Source organism: Etheostoma cragini, chromosome 10, assembly GCF_013103735.1.
Source record: "Etheostoma cragini isolate CJK2018 chromosome 10, CSU_Ecrag_1.0, whole genome shotgun sequence".
NCBI lineage: Eukaryota > Metazoa > Chordata > Actinopteri > Perciformes > Percidae > Etheostoma > Etheostoma cragini.
Window position 1 is genome coordinate 13,667,005 of NC_048416.1, and position 18,989 is coordinate 13,685,993.

Here is an 18,989-nt window from a genome sequence, read left to right on the forward strand (position 1 = left end):
AATACAAAAAAATGACACAACGGAGCTATCCTGTTGTCAGTAACCCAAGTGATGCTTTAACCTACTATGACTAGTCAAAATGTCTGCTGTGAAAAGGCCTATTCTTTATCATACTAGACGAGATGCTTTTATTTCCAGGAAGTACTTTCAGTACTTTTTTTTTAATTTATTTTTTTAATGTGAGTCACACTGTTGCACGTGATCAATCACGTGTTTAAACATCTTTAAACCCAGGGGAGCAGGAAACACGGCAGGATCAGCAGTTTAAACACAGCTGTGACTCAGCAGTTCCAAACAAGTTACAGAAAGACCAATGATGAGGAATTAAGTAGATTGTTTCCTATAAATCACATTGTACAAGTTGTAACATTTGACACCTTTCAATCGTAGACAGCTACTATCATTGCTTTATTTTTACTCTTGTAAAAGTATTACAAAGATTTTCTGCGATATCTGCTCTGTCAAATCAGAGGACAAACATTACAGTCCAACTAGTATTTCTTTTAGTTGACATTAGCAATCAGTTTGTCCTGCCGGTTCTCTAGATGTCCTGGCCTGCAGAGTGCAATTATGCCAGTCTGTTGTCTGTCCTTTGCTTTGTAAAGATGTCCGTAGGGCTTCAGATCTGTGTGCAGTCAAATTTTGCGAGTCCGTGTTGGCCGTCTTATCATAGATCTTCTGAAAATGATGTGCCTTGGAATAAAATGCTTTTGTACCGTCACTCGGCTGTGCCCAGTTTAAACCAGACGAGGGCACTGTGGAGCCACCAGCTAAACATCAACAAACACCAAATACAAGATTTAATCAACTTTATTTCATCCGTCTAAACATCACATCACCCAGTGAACTGCAAAACAAATACTTTTTTTTTAATATTCATTTCAAATAATGCAAACTGTAAATGACTTCTTTCTCTTGAGTCGATTGAGAGAATCGCTTTGGCTGTGGTGACATTTAATTTCATTTGGTAGATCTCAGTTTGTTATGTATCAGGTAGTTAATTTAATATTTAACATATTAAAGGGGGATTGGGTCTCATGAGATGCAGTTGGAGGTTTAGAAATGTCTACCAAAGGGCAAGTTTAGTATTTTTAATTTATTTTTAATATATTTATTTTTCTCCCTTACTGATCGAGGATGTACTGGGAAGCATTGGGGTCAAGAAACTGAACAAGTTGTTTTTAAAATTTGCAGCATTTGGAATCTGTCACAATATTGTGCTTTTCTGGACTAACACACCATAAACAGCTATAAAATGCTACATTCAGTTACCTTAACACTTGAATAACAAACTTTACTTCAAACCTGCTAGCGTACAGCTCCGACTCCAATCCATCTCTGGAAACACTAAAGTAAAGGAACTTTTATGTAAGTAGATTTACAATATATTAAACATTTAACAGAAATGACAAATAAGCAGAAGATGCAATAAAATTGTTCACAACCGTTTGATGTAATTAAAATTGAAAACATTTTGATTTAGATTTGAACACACTGGGCCCTATGATAATTTTGTTAAGGTTTCAAAATTAGTATAGTTTTGCAAAATACCACTTGTTGGTTTGGTGGCTTCCAGTCCATCTTTTTCACTCGGATTGCTGATTTTAAAAATGTTTGATACATCTAGCTTGCTGCTGTAACGTTTCACAGAATTGTAAAATACAGTGTCTTTGAATGTGGCAGACAAATGCCTTTGACTTTAAACAGTAGCAGGCCCGCACCCGCCAGTTTACACCCACTGTGTCCAAACATACCAGGTGGGGCTTTTTCATCTGAATACTGACGAGTGCAGGACAGGTACACAACCGCACCTGCTCTGTCTCTGCGATAGCATGTGTTGATGAAACTGTATGAAATAACTAAGGTGTGCATATATGTTACTTTAACAGCAACATATAATAAAATAGTGAAATGATTCAAACTCACCAGGCCGGGTTTAAAAGTACTAGTTTGAGTTCACAAGTGCAGCCATATTTAAAACATTGCTTAGATGGATCCCTCTGTACTTCATCTTTGTCTTGAAAAATACTATCTTGAGAGTGCTTTTGGCATATTTCCCCCCCCCAGTACCGACATCCATACCTAACATGTTTATATAACTATGATAAAGGTGACACATTTAAAATGTGTCACGTTGTGTGGTAATAATCTTAGGATGCTGCATTAAGGTACAGGAAGTAAATACCATACTGTGTACGGTATGAATGACTTGTTGAATATTGGTGGTATCAAATACTATGATCACAAAATCCTGGATTAACTGTTGAGGATTATGGATTAAATAAGTGAGAACCAGTGTGTTACGCTAAAATTGTATTAATGACGCATTTTGTCACCACCGTTAGCTCTCCTGAGTGTGGCCTGGGTTTGTGTAGATATAAAAAAGAATTATTTTTTTACAGAAGTTAAATCTCATGAGGAGAGGTTTGTTCATGCATGTTTGGCAAGCAGAATAAATAGAATGCTAAACACTGATTATTAAGACATTAAATAGCACCGTTTTGGCCCATCAAGGGTTGCCACCATCATAGCATCATATTTTACAGGTTGGATCCCTGGAGAGATTTCAGATTTGTGATTGAATGTCAAGAGGCCTCAAGGCTCACTCAATGTCACTCATTTGGCTAAATGAACTAAATTAAAAAGTTAAAGTGAATTCCATTCTTTGAAATTACACTGTAAAAAGTACAAGGCTGTAATCGTTGATGAGGTCTAAAAAAACAACAAAAAACCCATTGTGGACAGATTTGGCAAATGCATGAACTGTAGAGGTCTTTGTATAATCAACGTTAAAATCTGATTATAATGCAGGTATGAAAAAGGATGACTGCCAACCTCAGGTAGGAGAGTTTGAAATGGTTTGCCGGCGACAAGTCACCAACTTAAAAATACTGCAGAGAAAGAAATGCCCACTTTAAAACAACCTTACGCTGGCCACTACACAGTATCTGTCGGGATACACATTGTACTTTTCATCTGGCCCGGTCGGATAAAATCTTCTCCAGCAGTTACAATAAATTTCAACAATCACATTGACAAAAGCAAACATCTTGTTTACAAAGAGACTGAGTGAGAGGGGGAGTCCTCAGATATCCATCTGAATGGTGGACATGAGGAGTCACAAACTTAACTTTGGCACACTGAATGAAGCGGGCTGGCAGAGAGGCGAGGACTGAGTCTGCAGCTGTGTTATGGCAGTGTTTGGATGGGGGGGGGGGGCCTGCACACTCATAGCCCTTTGTTGAAGTAGACCCTCTCCACTCCGGGGTGGCTGGCCCGGATTTTCTCCTGCAGCTCCGGCTCCAGGCGGCTGACTGGCATAGAGCTGGATCAGGGGGGATGTTTGAGGGAAACACGGGGGTTAATGGGTCAAAAACGTACTGTAGGCATATCATGCTTTTCAGGCAGAGAAGAATTATGCAAACTCTGCATATAATCAACTATAGAAAGGGATGTGGCAATTTTATTGCAGGGTCTAGCTTTAACATTTCACTCACCTCTTCTGAGGGAACAATGCACAGCACAGTGGAGTGGCAAACACCAGGCTGAAAACGAAACACAGATCTATGAAACAGAGGTTCAGTCCAGAGCTTTCTGTTCTGACGTCATCCGATTGTCTAAAAATATCCCCGATGGCTAAGAGTAAGGCTAAATTCCGCTGTGTGGTCATAGCAAGCTGGGTGTTTCATGTGTTCACGCTTTAAAAATCAATTCTCATTATTATTATTGATTGATGATCATTTTCTGGAAGATCAGTCAAGAAACTTACTGATTTAACACAAGAGTCTACAGTCATGCTGGCAGCTCTGGGACGATTTACTAAAGCACATTTACGCTTTGAGTTGCATGTAAATGCTACATTAGCATGCTAACATGCTCTCAATGACTGTTAGTATGCTGATATTTAGCTGGTGTAGTGTTAACCATCTTAGCATGCTAACATTTGAGAACTGACTTTGAATCCCTTATTATATTGGCACAAAAAAGTCTAAAACAACCAGAGATAAAGAATGTAAAAAGATCTCTGACAGAGGAATTTACAGAAATACAACACGTCTGCTGTTATGTGTGTGCTAGTTGACAGGATGTGCTGCTCAAAATCCCATCTGAGCCAAGCAGAGGGAAGTTGCACATGATTTGAATCATCGGCCATTCTGAGGTCACGGGAGGCGCAGTGGAGCCAGGAAAACTTCAGCAAAACACGGGGGGGGGAGAGTATACTATGTGGTTCATTTGTTAGAGGAAGACAGAACAGGCTCTGTGGCTTGTTACTTTAAACTTTAACATTTCAGAAATGTAAAAATGGCTGAGATGGGCAAAACGAGCTTCATGATATTATTAAGGGCACGAACAATCTTATGAGCCCATTCTTATTGTGATACTTCACAATAACTTAAACAGCAACACTTTAACTGACATTAAATATCCTTATAAGACAACACAGTGGAAATTTCAATGGACTTTGACATGGCTGCATATCAGACGGACAATCTCTGACCACTCACCAGAATCCCACCAGGCTGACTTGAATAGGTGCACTCATCCATGGGAACTTCTGAAAAGACCAGGCAGAAAAAAGGAATGAGGGGCACAAAAGCAGCGGTGAATTCCCATACCAGAGTGGCCTCATGTCCTCAGCGCTTTTTATTCCTCTGATGTGCGATCACGAAAAGAAAAATCGAGCGGTTGACACGGTGTGGAAGATGAGGTTCCCACCATTTAATTTAAACCTTCATGCTTTTTAAATCCAGTGATAAAGAAGCCTGAGTTACAGAGGTTACGTTGCTTACCCTCAGAAAGGCCTTCTTTTCCAGATGATTCATTAAAAACGGCGGGATTGCTGAAAAGACACAGAGAAAATACCAGTGCACAATGCATTTTCTGTATAACAAAGTTGGTGGTTTAGAACATATTTTGTTTTTCTTTTGATTAAATGATGCCATCAGCAAACTGGAGAGCAGTAAACGAACCTCACAGCAGGGGTGTAATTAGACTGATGATACAAAGACACTCATACCCATTCCTGGGGAAGCCATGAGGATTCTGGACACCACAACTTGAGAGATTGCCTGCTGTGCAGCTTTCGTCGACTCTCCTAACCTGTTGTCATTCTCATCCGTTATAGGAATACCGTGTTGAAGTTCTCTAAAGGAGCGAAGCAAATTAAATCAGAATCATGGGACATTTTCACCACTAGTGTTCTTCTCCAGGTCAGAGCTATTATGCATTTTCACGATGAGGCACTTTGAGTGTTGCATGGCCTCCTTACCTTTGTCTCATCAGTGGGATGTTGATACAGTTAGCGGCAGCTACAGCAGCAAATGGAACAAACCGTCCAATCAGGGGTGAGATGTGCTACAGCAGGCGAGAGGAGGCATAAAATCAACAACAAAAAAGGTAAGATATTAATCATTTGGCTCTGCTGTACTCTGATAGAACAACCGATTAAACCTTTCAGACCAGAGGAAATTATTCAAGGTAATATTTCTTCTTTTCTACAATAAATCAAGTGTATCACACAAAGCTGGCAGGACAACAGGCTAATACCAGGGCATGACCCTGTAAATAATACTGCTCTTCTATGACAAAGGCACTTTTTGTGCGTGGCTAACTTCATGTCAGCACTCCCATGCAGCTAGAGTCGATAATTAAAATGAGATGTGGAATGAGGTTAGATGAACTGATACCTTTGTTAGTGCATTTAGTCCTAGAGCGGTGGCAACTGCCCCTGTGGTGGCAGACACATAAGCTGTGCCGAGCTGACTGCAAACAAAAGAGTTACCGGTCACAGCACACAACAACTGTCCACACAACAAAGACTATTGAATTAAACGGTTAATATGAGCCAGTGTCAGTGCCAGAAAACATCTCGTCTCTTACCTGACTGTGATTGGAGCGTCACCGCTCCTGTTGGTGTAATTGACTATTGCATTAAAAGACTGATTGATCCACTGCCACAGCAGCACAGCTGGAGTTGTCCTGCGAGATTGAAAACAGCAATGTCAAGCAAGAACGGTGTTAAATAGTCCAAAAAAAGAACAGATGTGCAGTGTGCTGGTTCTAGTTAGAATGTATGAAATATAGACAGTTTAAATCACTAGAAACGTGTAAAATACTAGGCTTAAACAAATATTTTCATTTCCAGATGTCCTTCTGAAATACATAAAAATGCATAACATTTTGAGCTGTTGGTACACTGTTAGCCAAAGGACAACTAACAGACAATTTGATTTGTTTAAGCAGGAAATGGTGTTAATAACATTAACAATGGCTCTGTTCTATTTAACATTGTTTGATCTGCAAAATCATTCTATCTGCAAAATACCTGAACCCTGAAACTGAAGCAGCTAAATGGAATTCAGCCATCATTAATTCCTTTGCTTTTCTTACTGTGAAATGTCACAATGTCTTTTGTGAAAAAGGCCCGTAATGTTACAGTTTGATTAGGAGCAGTGGTAGCAGTAGTATTAGTAGTAGTTATGGTATTAAATCTATAAGCCTGGGCAGAACCATAACAATTTGACAATAAAATCCTTCATGTTCTTACTTGTAAAATGTCATCATGCATCCAGTGATCGTCATGTTCATTGGAACTTGTGCAGACATGCGGCCAATCAGAATCATCTTCTCCCCAGTATCAGGGTGGAAAGCCGAATCAAAAACATACTTTGCTCTCCACAGTTCATCTTCTGTCAGTCCTGGAGAGACTAGGCCTTTCCTAGGAGACAGTAAACATTTAAAGCAAACCTTTTGATAAGAGCACAGAATTTACATCCTGTTACTGGTGTATTGCTACAACTGTGCTGGCAGCTGTAGCCGGGTTTACCTGTAGTCAGTGACGACTTTGTGTGCATGTGCTAGTTGTTCGTCGGTGAGGAGGATGTTCCTGGGGTCTGTGACAGTGAAGAAATGTTTAGCCCGACCTACAAATGTGGTTTGGTCCCACCGGGGCTCCTTGATGTTTATGGAAGTGGAAAGCTCTGCTGCCATAATTATCTGGGGAAAGGAAAGCATTACAATAATCATATCAGGTATTTGTCCACGCACAGAAGCATGTAGGAAATAATGTGTAAAGGATGATTTACTCATGATGAAAGCACATGGACAGGAACATTATTGTCTAAGGATTATCTAGAATAATAGTTTCATAACTGTATTGTATTGGTGTTGTTCCAGGCCCCCGACTCACCCCACGAGTTCCAGACCCTCACCTTTAGTTTTCTTATGCAGACTCAAGTCTGTGGAGGACTCATGAAAATAATGCTCTTCTCTGGATTGCCATTCTGCTTATTGAGCATAAATAAGCAGTTGCTATGGTGATGGCTGACCTGACATAAGGGTTGTGAAGCACTAAATTGCAAAGCCCTATTACGGGCGCACACAAACCCCCAAACTGTGGCTGAAAAGCAGCTCTTGGTAAGTGAGGAAACCCTGCATAGGCATACTACACAACCGTAAATGGTGGACACAGTTTATTGTTTTGTTTTTTAATAATCCAACTACAAATTATATTAGGGTTAAGTCGGCAAAGCAGTTATGCTTTTATAATCACCACCACTAGTATTTCATTGTAGTGTTGTGCAGTTCATCTCAATCTAAAACCAGATAAGACTGGCCTGCACTGAATAGACGCTGCACATCAAAAACATCAGCTTTGTGGATATGCATGCAGCATTCTTTCCCATTGTGTGAGTGTGCCAGATAACCCAGTCTGATCTGGTTTTTTAACCATTTGTTCCATTCTCCAGCTGAACTACTGGGAGACCAGTGACACACCAAAGCGCATGCAGGAATCTGCAGCAGCATGATGAAACTCCACCTGGAATTGCACCAAAGATGGCTGCTGGATTGACACTAAAACCGAAAACTCTCGTTTGCTGGCGGCAGGAGGCATGCTGTCCCTTTAAATGTAATTAAACTCCATGGGAATCTCACGAGACGACAACAAAACACCCCCTTCTTTGAGCTTGCCCAATGAAAACTGTATGGATATCACTGTATGGGTTCGAACAGAGCAATTTCCAATGTCAAATCCGTAGTAACATCAATAAGGATAGTTCATAAATGAAGGTGATATCAGAATTGAACTTTGTACTGACACGGTTTTTGCTCTGTAAACCTCTCTGCTGCCTCTGCCCTCACTCTCAACCAATCAGAGGCCTGCGTGGCTACACATTAACCTGCAATTCCCAACTCCTTACAATCAAATCCATCATCCAATTAGTAGGCAACATGCAGCACCTCGTGTCCTATTTCAACCTTAATTCCTTGTGTATCTGGCATTTATACACTGGAAATAGCTGCTTTGTGTCTGTGGTCGCGGGGTCATGCTCTGGGACTGGATACGGTTAATTGTTCAGCCCGACGTAGACCAGTCAGATCTGGACTGTAACTGGAGGTGTTTCTCCATCTGTAAACAAAGCGACCATACCTTTACCAGACAAGACAAATCAAAGAAGCCTCATTTTAAAACTACTAATTAGGTACGGCATCTGTCCAGCGCGATAATTGTCCAGCTGTGCGCCCCAGATTCAACTAGTATCAGCCTGCCACATCCACACATGCACCAGGCGTAAGGAGCTCCCACACGTCTAATGGCAATTTCCCCGACCTTAGACACTAAGTGCACGCTGGTCTTTTTCTCTAACGACGTCTGGATGGATCCTTTTAAAAATGTACATGGGTAGACTTACTGCACTGTGGGCTCCGGCGGTCCGCAAGAGGTGTCCCTGAAAGGCTGCAGCCAGCTAATTTTATGCAGCAGCGTCAGCACAGCTCCAGCGCACACAGAGGAGACGCATCCCCCAGCGACAGGAACCCCACTACCAAAATAAAAGTCCCGCCTCAAAGCGGCTATTCGCACGGGCAAACATTGTAGATGTAACGATAAATGGCCGATAGAAATTAAAGATTAAATTGCATGGTGATTTTCTACTCTTCTATAAAACCATACAATCGTAGGTAAACACGTGAGGTGGCAAACTAAGTTTACGTTTACTTCGTCCTTTAAATGAGGCTTTTATTTTCAGCAGCGATCTTAGCACCACATCCGCTTATGCTCTGACATTTTCGCCACATTGATTCGCATGCAGTATTAATCATTAATAACTGGTACAACTTTGGATTTCCACACAAACGAGTCTTAACAGAAAGATAGTGACCTTTAAAACAAACAACGCCTTCATGGTTCATACATGAGTCCCCTATATGGCAAACCAGCCTTCATATCACTTTCATGTTTCACAATAATCATATTACTTTTTTAATAAAGACATACATTAATAAAAGTGCCCAATTTCCTGCACACATTTACAGTAAGCCTGATAATCACTATGCTGATTATTATGAGAGTTGATTATCAGCAGTTTCTTTCTTTCTGTTTCCATCTAGTGGTGACTGATGAGACGTAATAATACCACAAACTGCCTAACTGAAGTAAATGACGAAGCAACTTCAGTCTTTATTTCGTATAGCTGTGGCTGCAAAACATTTAAATTTTTCTTTTACAACTGATGTCATTTGTACCAATATTGCTTACTTAAATGAATTACATTAACTCCCATTAGAGACAGCAGAGCAGAAAACGAGCTACTAACACTAGACCAGGGTAGAAAAAAAGAAAATTGTCTGTCAGTGCCGTGTGATAAAAATCAAATACAAAAGTGCAAAGAGACCAGACTCATTTCCAACGTCTAACCCTATCTTCTCACTTCACCAAATAAACTGTTGCGCTTCAGTTACAAAAAGAAAGAGTTTACATTATATTTACTGCATCCTTTGATTTTAGGCCATGCCAAGTGAAAGATGCAGCTTAAATACTGTATATGGAAACACTCTGGTCATCATTAACACTCTAACAGAAATATTACTTACATTTAGCTGTTATTCTCAGCATTAGTTCATTCATGTTTCCTGACAAACCAGCAGGTATTGTGACGGTATTGTTCATAGTAGCAATCATTTCTAGCAATAAAAACATCATGCACAGAGAGGAAAAAGTTGAAAGGATGGTGGTCTTTAGCTAGGTGTGATAGTTTCCATTTCATTGGGATTTTGGCACACATTGTTTTGGTCCATGGGCTTATGAATGCTTCTCTTCTCTGTGTACACTCTTGCCATCCTCGCCAGTCATCTTTACAGGAAGTAGTCAGGCGTGCGCCGCGTCACATGCGGCTCCCCTCTGCGAGGTGCGGGGTCGAACTGTAGGCTGGAGCAAAAAAAGGCAAGGCTCCTCATCAACTCACATTTGTATCCATAATCCATTTTTTGAAGAAAATGCCAAAATATAAAAAAATCCAAATGTATTGTTTATATCAAATGAAAAAAGAATGTACTTACAAGGAGTATTTCAATGTGTCATCAAGTTCCATGATTGCTGCCTGGTTTCCACAACGATAACAATAGTTTGGTGCACTGAAGATGGTCACTACATTGCGGTCGTGGCACCAATTATATCCCTAGATCAAGAGATTACATGCATGTTACTTATTTTAAAATTCACAACGTGTACGTTAAAGGTGCATCAGCAGTTAATAATGGAATTACTTTCAGCAAATACACAAAGTGGAAGTACCTCCATCACCAGCTGGTGGGCTCTTGAAACCAAAGTTAGGCCGTTTGCGTGGTTGAAGGTCTCAGAAATGTCCTGCCCAAAGGTGTAACCAGCACCACGGGGGGAGATGCCCCAGCCACCACGGTCATCTGGGTCCGACCATAACAAGTCACACATTGGACCCTGAGACAAAGAGAAAACATCTGTTTAGTCTATTGTACATGCCAACACAAAATCTATCCATGTAGAAGTTTAGGGATGCTGTTAGACTTACTTTTCTATGGTTGATAAATTGGTTTATCGACTAATCATTTCAACCCTAAAATATTAAATTAAATCTGATTATTGTGTATGTACAATAGATTATATACTTTTAAAATTGTACGAGCATCCTGGCAGCTACATGTGCCATCATACTCCTTCATATAAATGTAAGATCCATTTGTTATGTCAGTAAATATCCAAATAATCCACACTGTAGAAAAGTATTCAAGTGAAGTTTGTCTCAAATGAAATTTTTAGAGATGACATGGAATAAAATTTACCTCATGAGGAACCTCCTGCAAGCGATCCAGCGCTCTGATGTGTTCCAGTGTGTCTATTGAAGGAGACAATCCTCCATGGAGGCAGAAAATCTTACAAAAGAAAGAGAAAATGAATAAAGAGTGATGAATGTCTTGTATCTGTGCTTTATGTCACCTGATACATCTGAATACACAACCTTACCTGATTATCTACCAGTGCAGTAAGGGGCAGATAGTCAAACAGATCTGTGAAGTACTTCCAGACATTTGCGTTTCCATACTTCCTTAAGCACTCGTCGTAGAAGCCGTACACTTGTGTGATCTGTCTGCTCTCATGGTTCCCTCTGAGGATTGTGATTCGTTCACGGAACCTTACCTTCAAAGAAACATAAAAAAAAAACATTATCTGTGCGCCAACTGTATAAATAAATGTATATCCCAGTTGTAGTTGACTTTCTTAATATGTATCACAGCATCAGTGGCATTTAGTCTATTTTATGTTTGTATTTTTACCTTAAGAGAAACCAGGAGACTAACTGTCTCCACAGAATAGTAGCCTCTGTCAACATAGTCTCCCATGAAGAGATAGTTGGTGTCTGGAGACTTCCCCCCGATCTTAAACAGCTCCATTAGGTCATGAAACTGACCATGGACATCTCCGCAGACTGTCACCGGACATCTCACCTCTTGCACATTGGACTCCTTTGTCAGGATTTCCTTGGCCTTAAATGGAGTACCAAGAAAATAAATATAGGATGATGCTGATTAACAGGTAACAGTGTAAGTGGTAGTCAGTGTAGAAGTGCACAATGGGCATGTGTTTTACACAATCCTAAAGACACTGACACTGAATATTAATCATTTTTCAGATTGTGAAGGATACAGCACATCATTATAGTTTGCTGTGGTAGTGTCAGTGCACTCTATAAGGAAGAGGTAACAGGAGTGGGCGTAGCTAGGGAAAACATAAGAAGGCATCCTCCTCCATCTTCTTGGCTAGTTGCATCCCTTAGCAATGTAACGGTCCTGCATGCAGCTGCGGCCAAATGGTGCTCCAAAGCAAGGCCACATGTATTAGCTGACGTTGGTCCAAGCAATTCTTCTTAGGATTCAGGAGATGTTAACAGCTAATGGTCCGCTAGCACTGTACGAAGCTAATGACATGTATTATTAGCTCTCATGCCTTTCTGCGCAAACCTTACCTTTTCACATAGGACTTTGACCTGATTCTCGCTCAGCTGTTTGCACTCATTCAGTTGTTCAATCCATCCGTCCAACTCCTTGGTGAATGACTTGTCGTCCATGTCTGTTTTGCCGTCAGCTATCGAGCCGACTAGATTTAAAATTTCTCAGAAAAAACCGTTAGCTGTTTCGATACGTTTTGATGGCCCCGGCTATGCTGTATCCTAGCATGCGCTAGTCATTCGCAGCAGCGCGCGCGCGCGTGTCTTTGCGTTTGTGTTTGTGTGTGTGTGTGTGTGTGTGTGTGTGTGTGTGTGTGTGTGTGTGTGTCTCCTCCGCGAAAACGAATGCGTCAACTGCCTGCGCGTCCCTGCAGTTTGGTGGGGGGGGAGTGTTAAGTTCACATGATACAAATAAATAAGATGATGTTCTTCCCTTTGTTTAGCTACCAACCATGTTAAACCGTAAATATTTTTTTATCGCAAAGATGTGCTCAGAGAGATTGTAGACCCGGACCCAACCCCACAACTCCGGTCTAGAGCGAGGCTGAGCAACACATACGTCATCGCATCCCTGGTGGGCCATTCGAGGCGGATACAATAGTTTTGTTTATTAGTCCATGTGAGTTGAAATAGGTTATAATATGTTTATTATTTGTTGTATCTTACTCTAATGTTTTTTTTTATTTTTCTGGATGTTTTGTTTACCTAAAAGGTGAATTTGCTATTTGATCTGCCCTCAAACTGTTATACGTGCTGGTTGTAGGTTGAAGTTCATTGTAGAAAGATTGAAGGACAGGTAACGTTAACACACCGACAGACTCGAGTCACCGACCTCGACTGACAGCAGGGGTTCAGCCGATTCCGTGGTCTGTCCCGCGGGACCATATGGTCTCTGGCAGGGTCCAGGGACCAGTGGTTACTGCCACTAGGGGCGCTTGAGACCCTGGTCGCGACCAGCTCCTCAGATCTGCCCTGTCCCCTTTCCTGTAGTTTTGGCGGAACTGTTTGCTGGATAAATGTCAGAGATCATAATCTGTTGTCTATAAAATACACTAGGCTATATCAGATGTAATATGATTAGTATTGTAGGCTAATTGTTGATTATAAAGATCCATGTAGGCTACGTGGTCAGGACCAGCTTAATGGTTTCTGGCACAGACCAGTAACCACTAGGTGCGCTAAAGACACTGCAGACCAGTGGCACAGCGGTCATGACCAGCTGCTTACTGGGACAAAGGGCACTCAGATGGTCCTGACCACCTCCTCTGTCATCTGTGGAGTGTTTGTTTGTATGTCTGTTTAACACAACTTTCCACGTGTTTCACTGTGTTAGCAGAGTCGCCTAATTTGAAAAGCCATGATGTCTCTCTCATTCTCTTTTTTTACCACCTTGCAAACCACCTGCCACTGTAGTCTGATCCTATCCTGTCCTATTCATGGTGGCTGTAGTAGGGGGGCCCGCCTTGATAATCCAGCATAAAGGCATCACTTTCTATCCTTGGCAGGGACACACATTCATATGGTTTGATAAAGTACTTATTGGACTTCAATTTATCATTGAAGCTGTCCTCAGTTTAGGTCATCCTGTACATCTCATCTGGGTTTTTTCCTACATCCACCATGTGTGATTGTGTGTGTGCGTGCGGGGGGAACAGAGCTGAAGCGAGGCGACAGGATTGAAACAGCAGCAACTTTTAGCAACTTTATAGTGAAAAGACCTGCAGGACTCCCAGTGATTTCGGCACACATTACATTACAACTGTTTATATGGGGCTATAGGGGGCTCTACTGAAGGTATAGTTTTTAAATAAAACTAGACAATGCCATGTCATTTTAGCTTGTCGGGAAGTGGGCTAAATAAAGCTCCAAAGTTAGGCTTAAGTGTTTCCCTTGACCTCTGACCTCAAGATCTGAATGGAAATGGGTATCATGGGTAACCACGAGTCTCCCCTTTACAGACATGCCCAATCGTAGGCAGTTTATGGCAAAACCATGCTGTTTTTCTCATGCCTGTAAAATGTGTTATTTTTGCTTATTCTGAAATGGTGTATTTCAATATTTCTGCATACTGGGGTCCCTAAACAGTCAGAGTTGCAAAAATTGGTCTGCATGGAAAGCAATGTTGTGGATTCAATGAGCCCAATTGTATGAAGTCATGTGTCCCCATAGTAGCCATTTTATTGTAGTGGATCAATTTTTTGAAACTTGAGCTTAGTGTTTAAAATGACCTGTTGTGACCATGTTGTACATAAGAGGTTGTGACCTCTAGGATAGTTACAGCCTCATGAAACTTAACCACAAATTAGAGATTCATTGCATTCTGAGGATGTAAAGCTTTCCAGTTTTTTGATAATAAGGGGGGTTCTGGGAAGTTTCCAGAACACAAGTGCTCGCTATCCAATCGCAGAAAAATGCAATTCTTCAAATCTACAAATATAAAAAGTTTTTGATGCCAAATCGCAGCATGTTTTTTTCTATGGTATTTGTCAAGGTCTTGTTAATGAGGTATTATAGCGGGATTTAGACCATTTATATCACTCCTTGAGTGATCAAAAATGGTTATATTTGCACCAAAGCTGTGTGTGTGTGTGTGTGTGTGTGTGTGTGATGGTCGCCTACCATACAAATAATATTTATTTATTATTGCTATCTGTCAGGCAGGAAATGCCTAATGAACTACCAGTTGTATAAATGTGCTTTAAATAAAAGGTTTTCTGTCAGGATGAATAACCAGTGTGTGCCACTAAAACTGTGCTTTAAATAAAACATTAATTTTATCAATTTGAAAGCCCTTTTCTACGTTCCACAGAATGCGAATTGTAAGATATTTTAAACCATTTAAAAAAACTTGTAGATATCCTTTTCCCAAACTGTCAGAATGCGCCACACTGGAAAGACTACATTACCCACAGTCGGCCACCTTCCTCTCAAGTGAACATGCGCATTCAGTTGTTCTACTCTGGACAGCTGTAGGAGAAAATGGCAGCACTCATGCTAGGGCAGCAGGTAAGACATTCAATGATTTTAGTGATTTCTTTTATTTTATGGCAGTTTTTACCGAATTATTTACAACTTTTAAGCTTGTATTATTGTATTGTTATCCTTCTGGAGACCAGGAGGAAACGCTAAATGTCCAAATAATCCACACGAGGCATTGTACTTGAATGACTGCTAACGTGTTAGCCTACCAGCTAGTTGTCTTTCACGTAAATGGTACCAAGCGTGCCAAAAGTTAATCAGCTCAAATTTTGTTTTCTCTGTGTTGACATGCATTCATTTCATTTTTATAGGTCCGCCAGTTCAGCACGTCTGTGGTCAGACCTGCATCAAAACTGGTTAAGGTAAATAACGTTAGACTGCACGACTGAACCGCTCCGTCTAGTATGAGTAGCGTTCGTAATTCAGTCTAATCTAGTCGTAATCTGTGTGTAAATGTCCTTTTAGCCTCCCATCCAGGTTTATGGAGTGGAGGGCCGCTATGCCACTGCTCTGTTCTCAGCGGCCAGTAAGCAGAAAAATCTGGACCAAGTGGAGCAGGAGCTCAAGAAAGTGTCTGTAAGTCAGAAATTAAGAACCTGAATTGCAGTTGAATGATGTAGAGTTCCATGGGTGATGAAGGTAGTTTTTTCCTCAACATTTTACCGCAAGGTGATGAGGATTTGTTGGTAATTAATTGACCGTGTGTAAAAAAAAAAATATATAGTAAAATCTGCTGTGTATCAGAGGACTGATGCATTGGCATAATTATCATTGTCCATTTTTTTGCTAATCCATGCCATTTCAACTCAACCTATCTTTCTTCTAGTACATTTAGTTGACCTTAGCTGTGTGCCATCTTGTTTTTTAGGTTCTGATCAAGGACCCTAATCTTTCTGGTATTGTGATGAATCCTCATGTAAGGCGTAGCATCAAGCAGAAGACTTTCAATGATGCTCTTACAAAGGCCAAGGTTTCACCCATCACTGTCAACCTCATCAGTATGTGATCACTGATTCCTGCTTTACGTTTTAGCATGACATTATCTTAATATAGCTAAGTAGACTATAGGTAAATTGTATAGTGTGAGTTTAGTGTTCCTTGTAAACTGTTTGGTTTTGTTAGTAGAGGTTACAGGAATAATAATAATAAAAAGGAGTCTACTATAAGGCTGCACATTTAATCTCAATTTTATCCAAATCGCATTATGAACTAGTGCAGTATTTAAATTGCAGGGGGTGGGGTACACAATATTAGTTAGACAAAATATATGTGTCAAACCATTCTGAATAAAGTATTGTGTTGCTGTAGAGACGTCCCGGCCTACAAATTGTATCCTGGTACAGACTTAAGAAAACCTCTTTGTTTGGTACAGATTGCCGCACAAACCACACTATAATTTATTTTTTAATGTTTTTCAATGAGAATAGTGATACAAAAATGACCATTCCCTCAAATATCGTGAATAATATCGCAGTATCAGTCAAAATAAATGCAATTCGATATTTTTCCTCATACCGTGCAGCCCTAGTCCTCCACCACACAACAGATAGGTTACAAACGCTTCATTTTTGCATGGTTAAGAATACCATCTTGTGCTGCTTAATTTAGAAAAACAATTTTTATTTAGAATTTGTTTAACTGTCATTTTAAGACTGTAGATAGTTTAGCTTATAGGCACAAACATGTTTTTTAATAGGCCAATTGTAAGCTCCACAGCAGTAGTACTATACAAACCCTATGGTTCAGTCCTCAAAGGAGTTCTGTAATTATATTGATGTAAATAAAATTTGGAGCATGTGTTTCAGTATTTGACATTTAAGTGAATAATTTATATTGCAGGACCAGTTGGATGAAATCCTAAACAATATTCTTTTAAATGATATAATACGAGTGCTGTAAACGTGTTTTCTCAACTTAAGACTGTCCGGTAGTAATGCAGAGAAACAAAACTCTTAAATGTCGCTTGATAATGTATCCTGCTGTTTTTCCTTTTTTCTTTTTTTTTTCTAGATGTTTTGTCGGACAACGGTCGTCTTTCTCGAACTGGTGATGTTATCGCTGCCTTTGGCAAGATGATGAGTGCACACCGTGGAGAGGTCATCTGCACCGTCACCACTGCTCAGGTGTGAAATGTGTGAACATACGTTGTGTGTGTGTTGTAGTGCACATCCTTGTTGAATATCCTAAACGTTATAACCAATCACCTGTAGTACAACATTCCCTGTAATGTATCAGTCGCTTAAAAGTAATTCATTGCATTATTTTTTGTAAATGTGTTATACAATAAACCAATTCATGTTATCCATTTTAGCCGTTGGATGAAGCTAATCTTGCTGACCTGAAAGTAGCGCTCAAGGGCTTCCTTCAGAAGGGTGAAACTATCAAGCTGGAAACAAAGGTACAGTGTCAATGCATGATCCCAGAAACATACGATTTGCAGTTGGTGTGACTTTATCTTAATATTAGTGAAGGTGATTTATAAACTAGAGTGAGGATCAGGCCGCATTTTTCTGTCCAAGGCCCCGGCCAAAGTCCGACAGAGCAGTAACCGATCCGACCCGAGCCTGACAGGCATTAAGATGTTTATGTCCAAACCAGACACAGTTAAAATCTTTTTTCTTCATACTAATGACACGTTTGTTTTTGTGAGAAGCTTGTGTGCAACCAACTGTTGCACATTAGGACAAAACAAACATGCTAAATAAACATGTCTATTTTTAAAGCGGATTTGAAATTACATAGTAACAATTCTTGTAACAATTCGCCCTTCCGAAATCCAGACGGTGGTGGAATGCCCCGACACTTAAATTAATTTCAAATGTAGCCTAACAGTGAACAAGTAGTGTTTGACCTACAGTCTGTTGAGATGCCTCTTCCATGTAGAAAGAAGTGCAATCACATCATAATGCGTTATCCAAAGCAGTAATCCAATAAAATTTAAAGCAATCCACGGCAATCAGTAGATCCACAAAAAGGGTCTCTTTGTATCTCTACGCCCGTCACATTTACCAGCCAGCTGTCCACTTCACCGTTTAAACAAAGTGGAATAAAAGTTCTACAAGTCCAAATCTACCCAAAACGCGCAATCAATACATGGCATTTAGGCAACCTTTATTGCATTGTTGGCATGGAAAGATGTCCAGTGCAACAGTAACTTTAGTTTTTTGGCGTCCTGCATATGCGTCGACAGTGGTCTCAGGTGAGAGCTACTTGTCACGTAACCCAGAGCCCTTAAAAAATATATTTTTTTACTAAAGCAGTATATGAAATTAGATGTATTACCTACCACCATTTAGTTTTCTCTTATTTAAAATATTTATAAACCATCTGGTCATGCCAAATGTAATTTATTCCACTAATTGTTAGAATACAATGCAATTACGTGTTTCAGCCACCAAGCTTTTATATTTAGAGCCATATGTGATTTCACCTGTTGTCTACTCTTCCCAGTCTGATTCTTCAATCCTGGGAGGCATGATCGTCAGTATCGGGGACAAGTATGTGGACATGTCCACCAAAACAAAGATACAGAAGCTGACCAAGCTCATCAGGGAAACTTAAGTCCCGTGGACTACATTTTGCAAAGGATCGCAGATGAACATCTGGGGAAATGCTGATAAATGTATATTGTTATCTGTTCTGGCACTGAAGTTGCTCCATAAACCCAGTGTCTATACTTAAGTTCATATGGATGTTAATAAAACGTACACAACAATTGGAGAGTGGCCTTTGTCGTCATTGTGGCACTTA

General features: G+C 40.3%; 3 protein-coding genes and 1 long non-coding RNA gene across 5 annotated transcripts; 2 read left to right on the plus strand and 2 right to left on the minus strand.

The window, feature by feature from the left end:
* Positions 1–177: 177 nt before the first annotated feature.
* On the minus strand, positions 178–8,815 carry sfxn1 (sideroflexin 1). 2 transcript variants are annotated; one of them, XM_034884207.1, is made up of 11 exons: positions 8,694–8,815; positions 6,827–6,996; positions 6,548–6,718; positions 5,881–5,979; positions 5,688–5,763; positions 5,270–5,355; positions 5,018–5,145; positions 4,791–4,840; positions 4,506–4,555; positions 3,498–3,545; positions 178–3,325 (listed from the first exon to the last, which is right to left on the minus strand). In XM_034884207.1, the coding sequence occupies exons 2-11, from the start codon at positions 6,988–6,990 to the stop codon at positions 3,229–3,231; spliced, it is 969 nt and encodes a 322-aa protein (XP_034740098.1). In that variant the 5' UTR covers positions 6,991–6,996; positions 8,694–8,815; the 3' UTR covers positions 178–3,228. The 2 variants fall into 2 exon arrangements, with proteins under 2 accessions (XP_034740098.1, XP_034740097.1); XM_034884206.1 differs by lacking the exon at positions 8,694–8,815 and adding an exon at positions 7,777–7,863.
* On the plus strand, positions 5,297–8,069 carry LOC117952103. Its single transcript, XR_004658313.1, has 2 exons — positions 5,297–5,397; positions 7,749–8,069. It is a non-coding gene; the product is annotated as an uncharacterized LOC117952103 (long non-coding RNA).
* A 616-nt stretch (positions 8,816–9,431) lies between the features above and the next one.
* LOC117952100 (serine/threonine-protein phosphatase 2A catalytic subunit alpha isoform-like) lies at positions 9,432–12,551 on the minus strand. Its single transcript, XM_034884208.1, has 7 exons — positions 12,279–12,551; positions 11,590–11,799; positions 11,279–11,452; positions 11,098–11,187; positions 10,574–10,735; positions 10,339–10,457; positions 9,432–10,207 (listed from the first exon to the last, which is right to left on the minus strand). The coding sequence occupies exons 1-7, from the start codon at positions 12,378–12,380 to the stop codon at positions 10,135–10,137; spliced, it is 930 nt and encodes a 309-aa protein (XP_034740099.1). The 5' UTR covers positions 12,381–12,551; the 3' UTR covers positions 9,432–10,134.
* A 2,588-nt stretch (positions 12,552–15,139) lies between these two features.
* On the plus strand, positions 15,140–18,959 carry atp5po (ATP synthase peripheral stalk subunit OSCP). The gene is made up of 7 exons (XM_034884211.1): positions 15,140–15,266; positions 15,551–15,601; positions 15,705–15,815; positions 16,108–16,237; positions 17,250–17,362; positions 17,551–17,637; positions 18,690–18,959. Exons 1-7 carry the CDS (start codon positions 15,240–15,242, stop codon positions 18,798–18,800), a joined length of 630 nt encoding a protein of 209 aa, XP_034740102.1. The 5' UTR covers positions 15,140–15,239; the 3' UTR covers positions 18,801–18,959.
* The last annotated feature ends 30 nt before the right edge of the window (positions 18,960–18,989 follow it).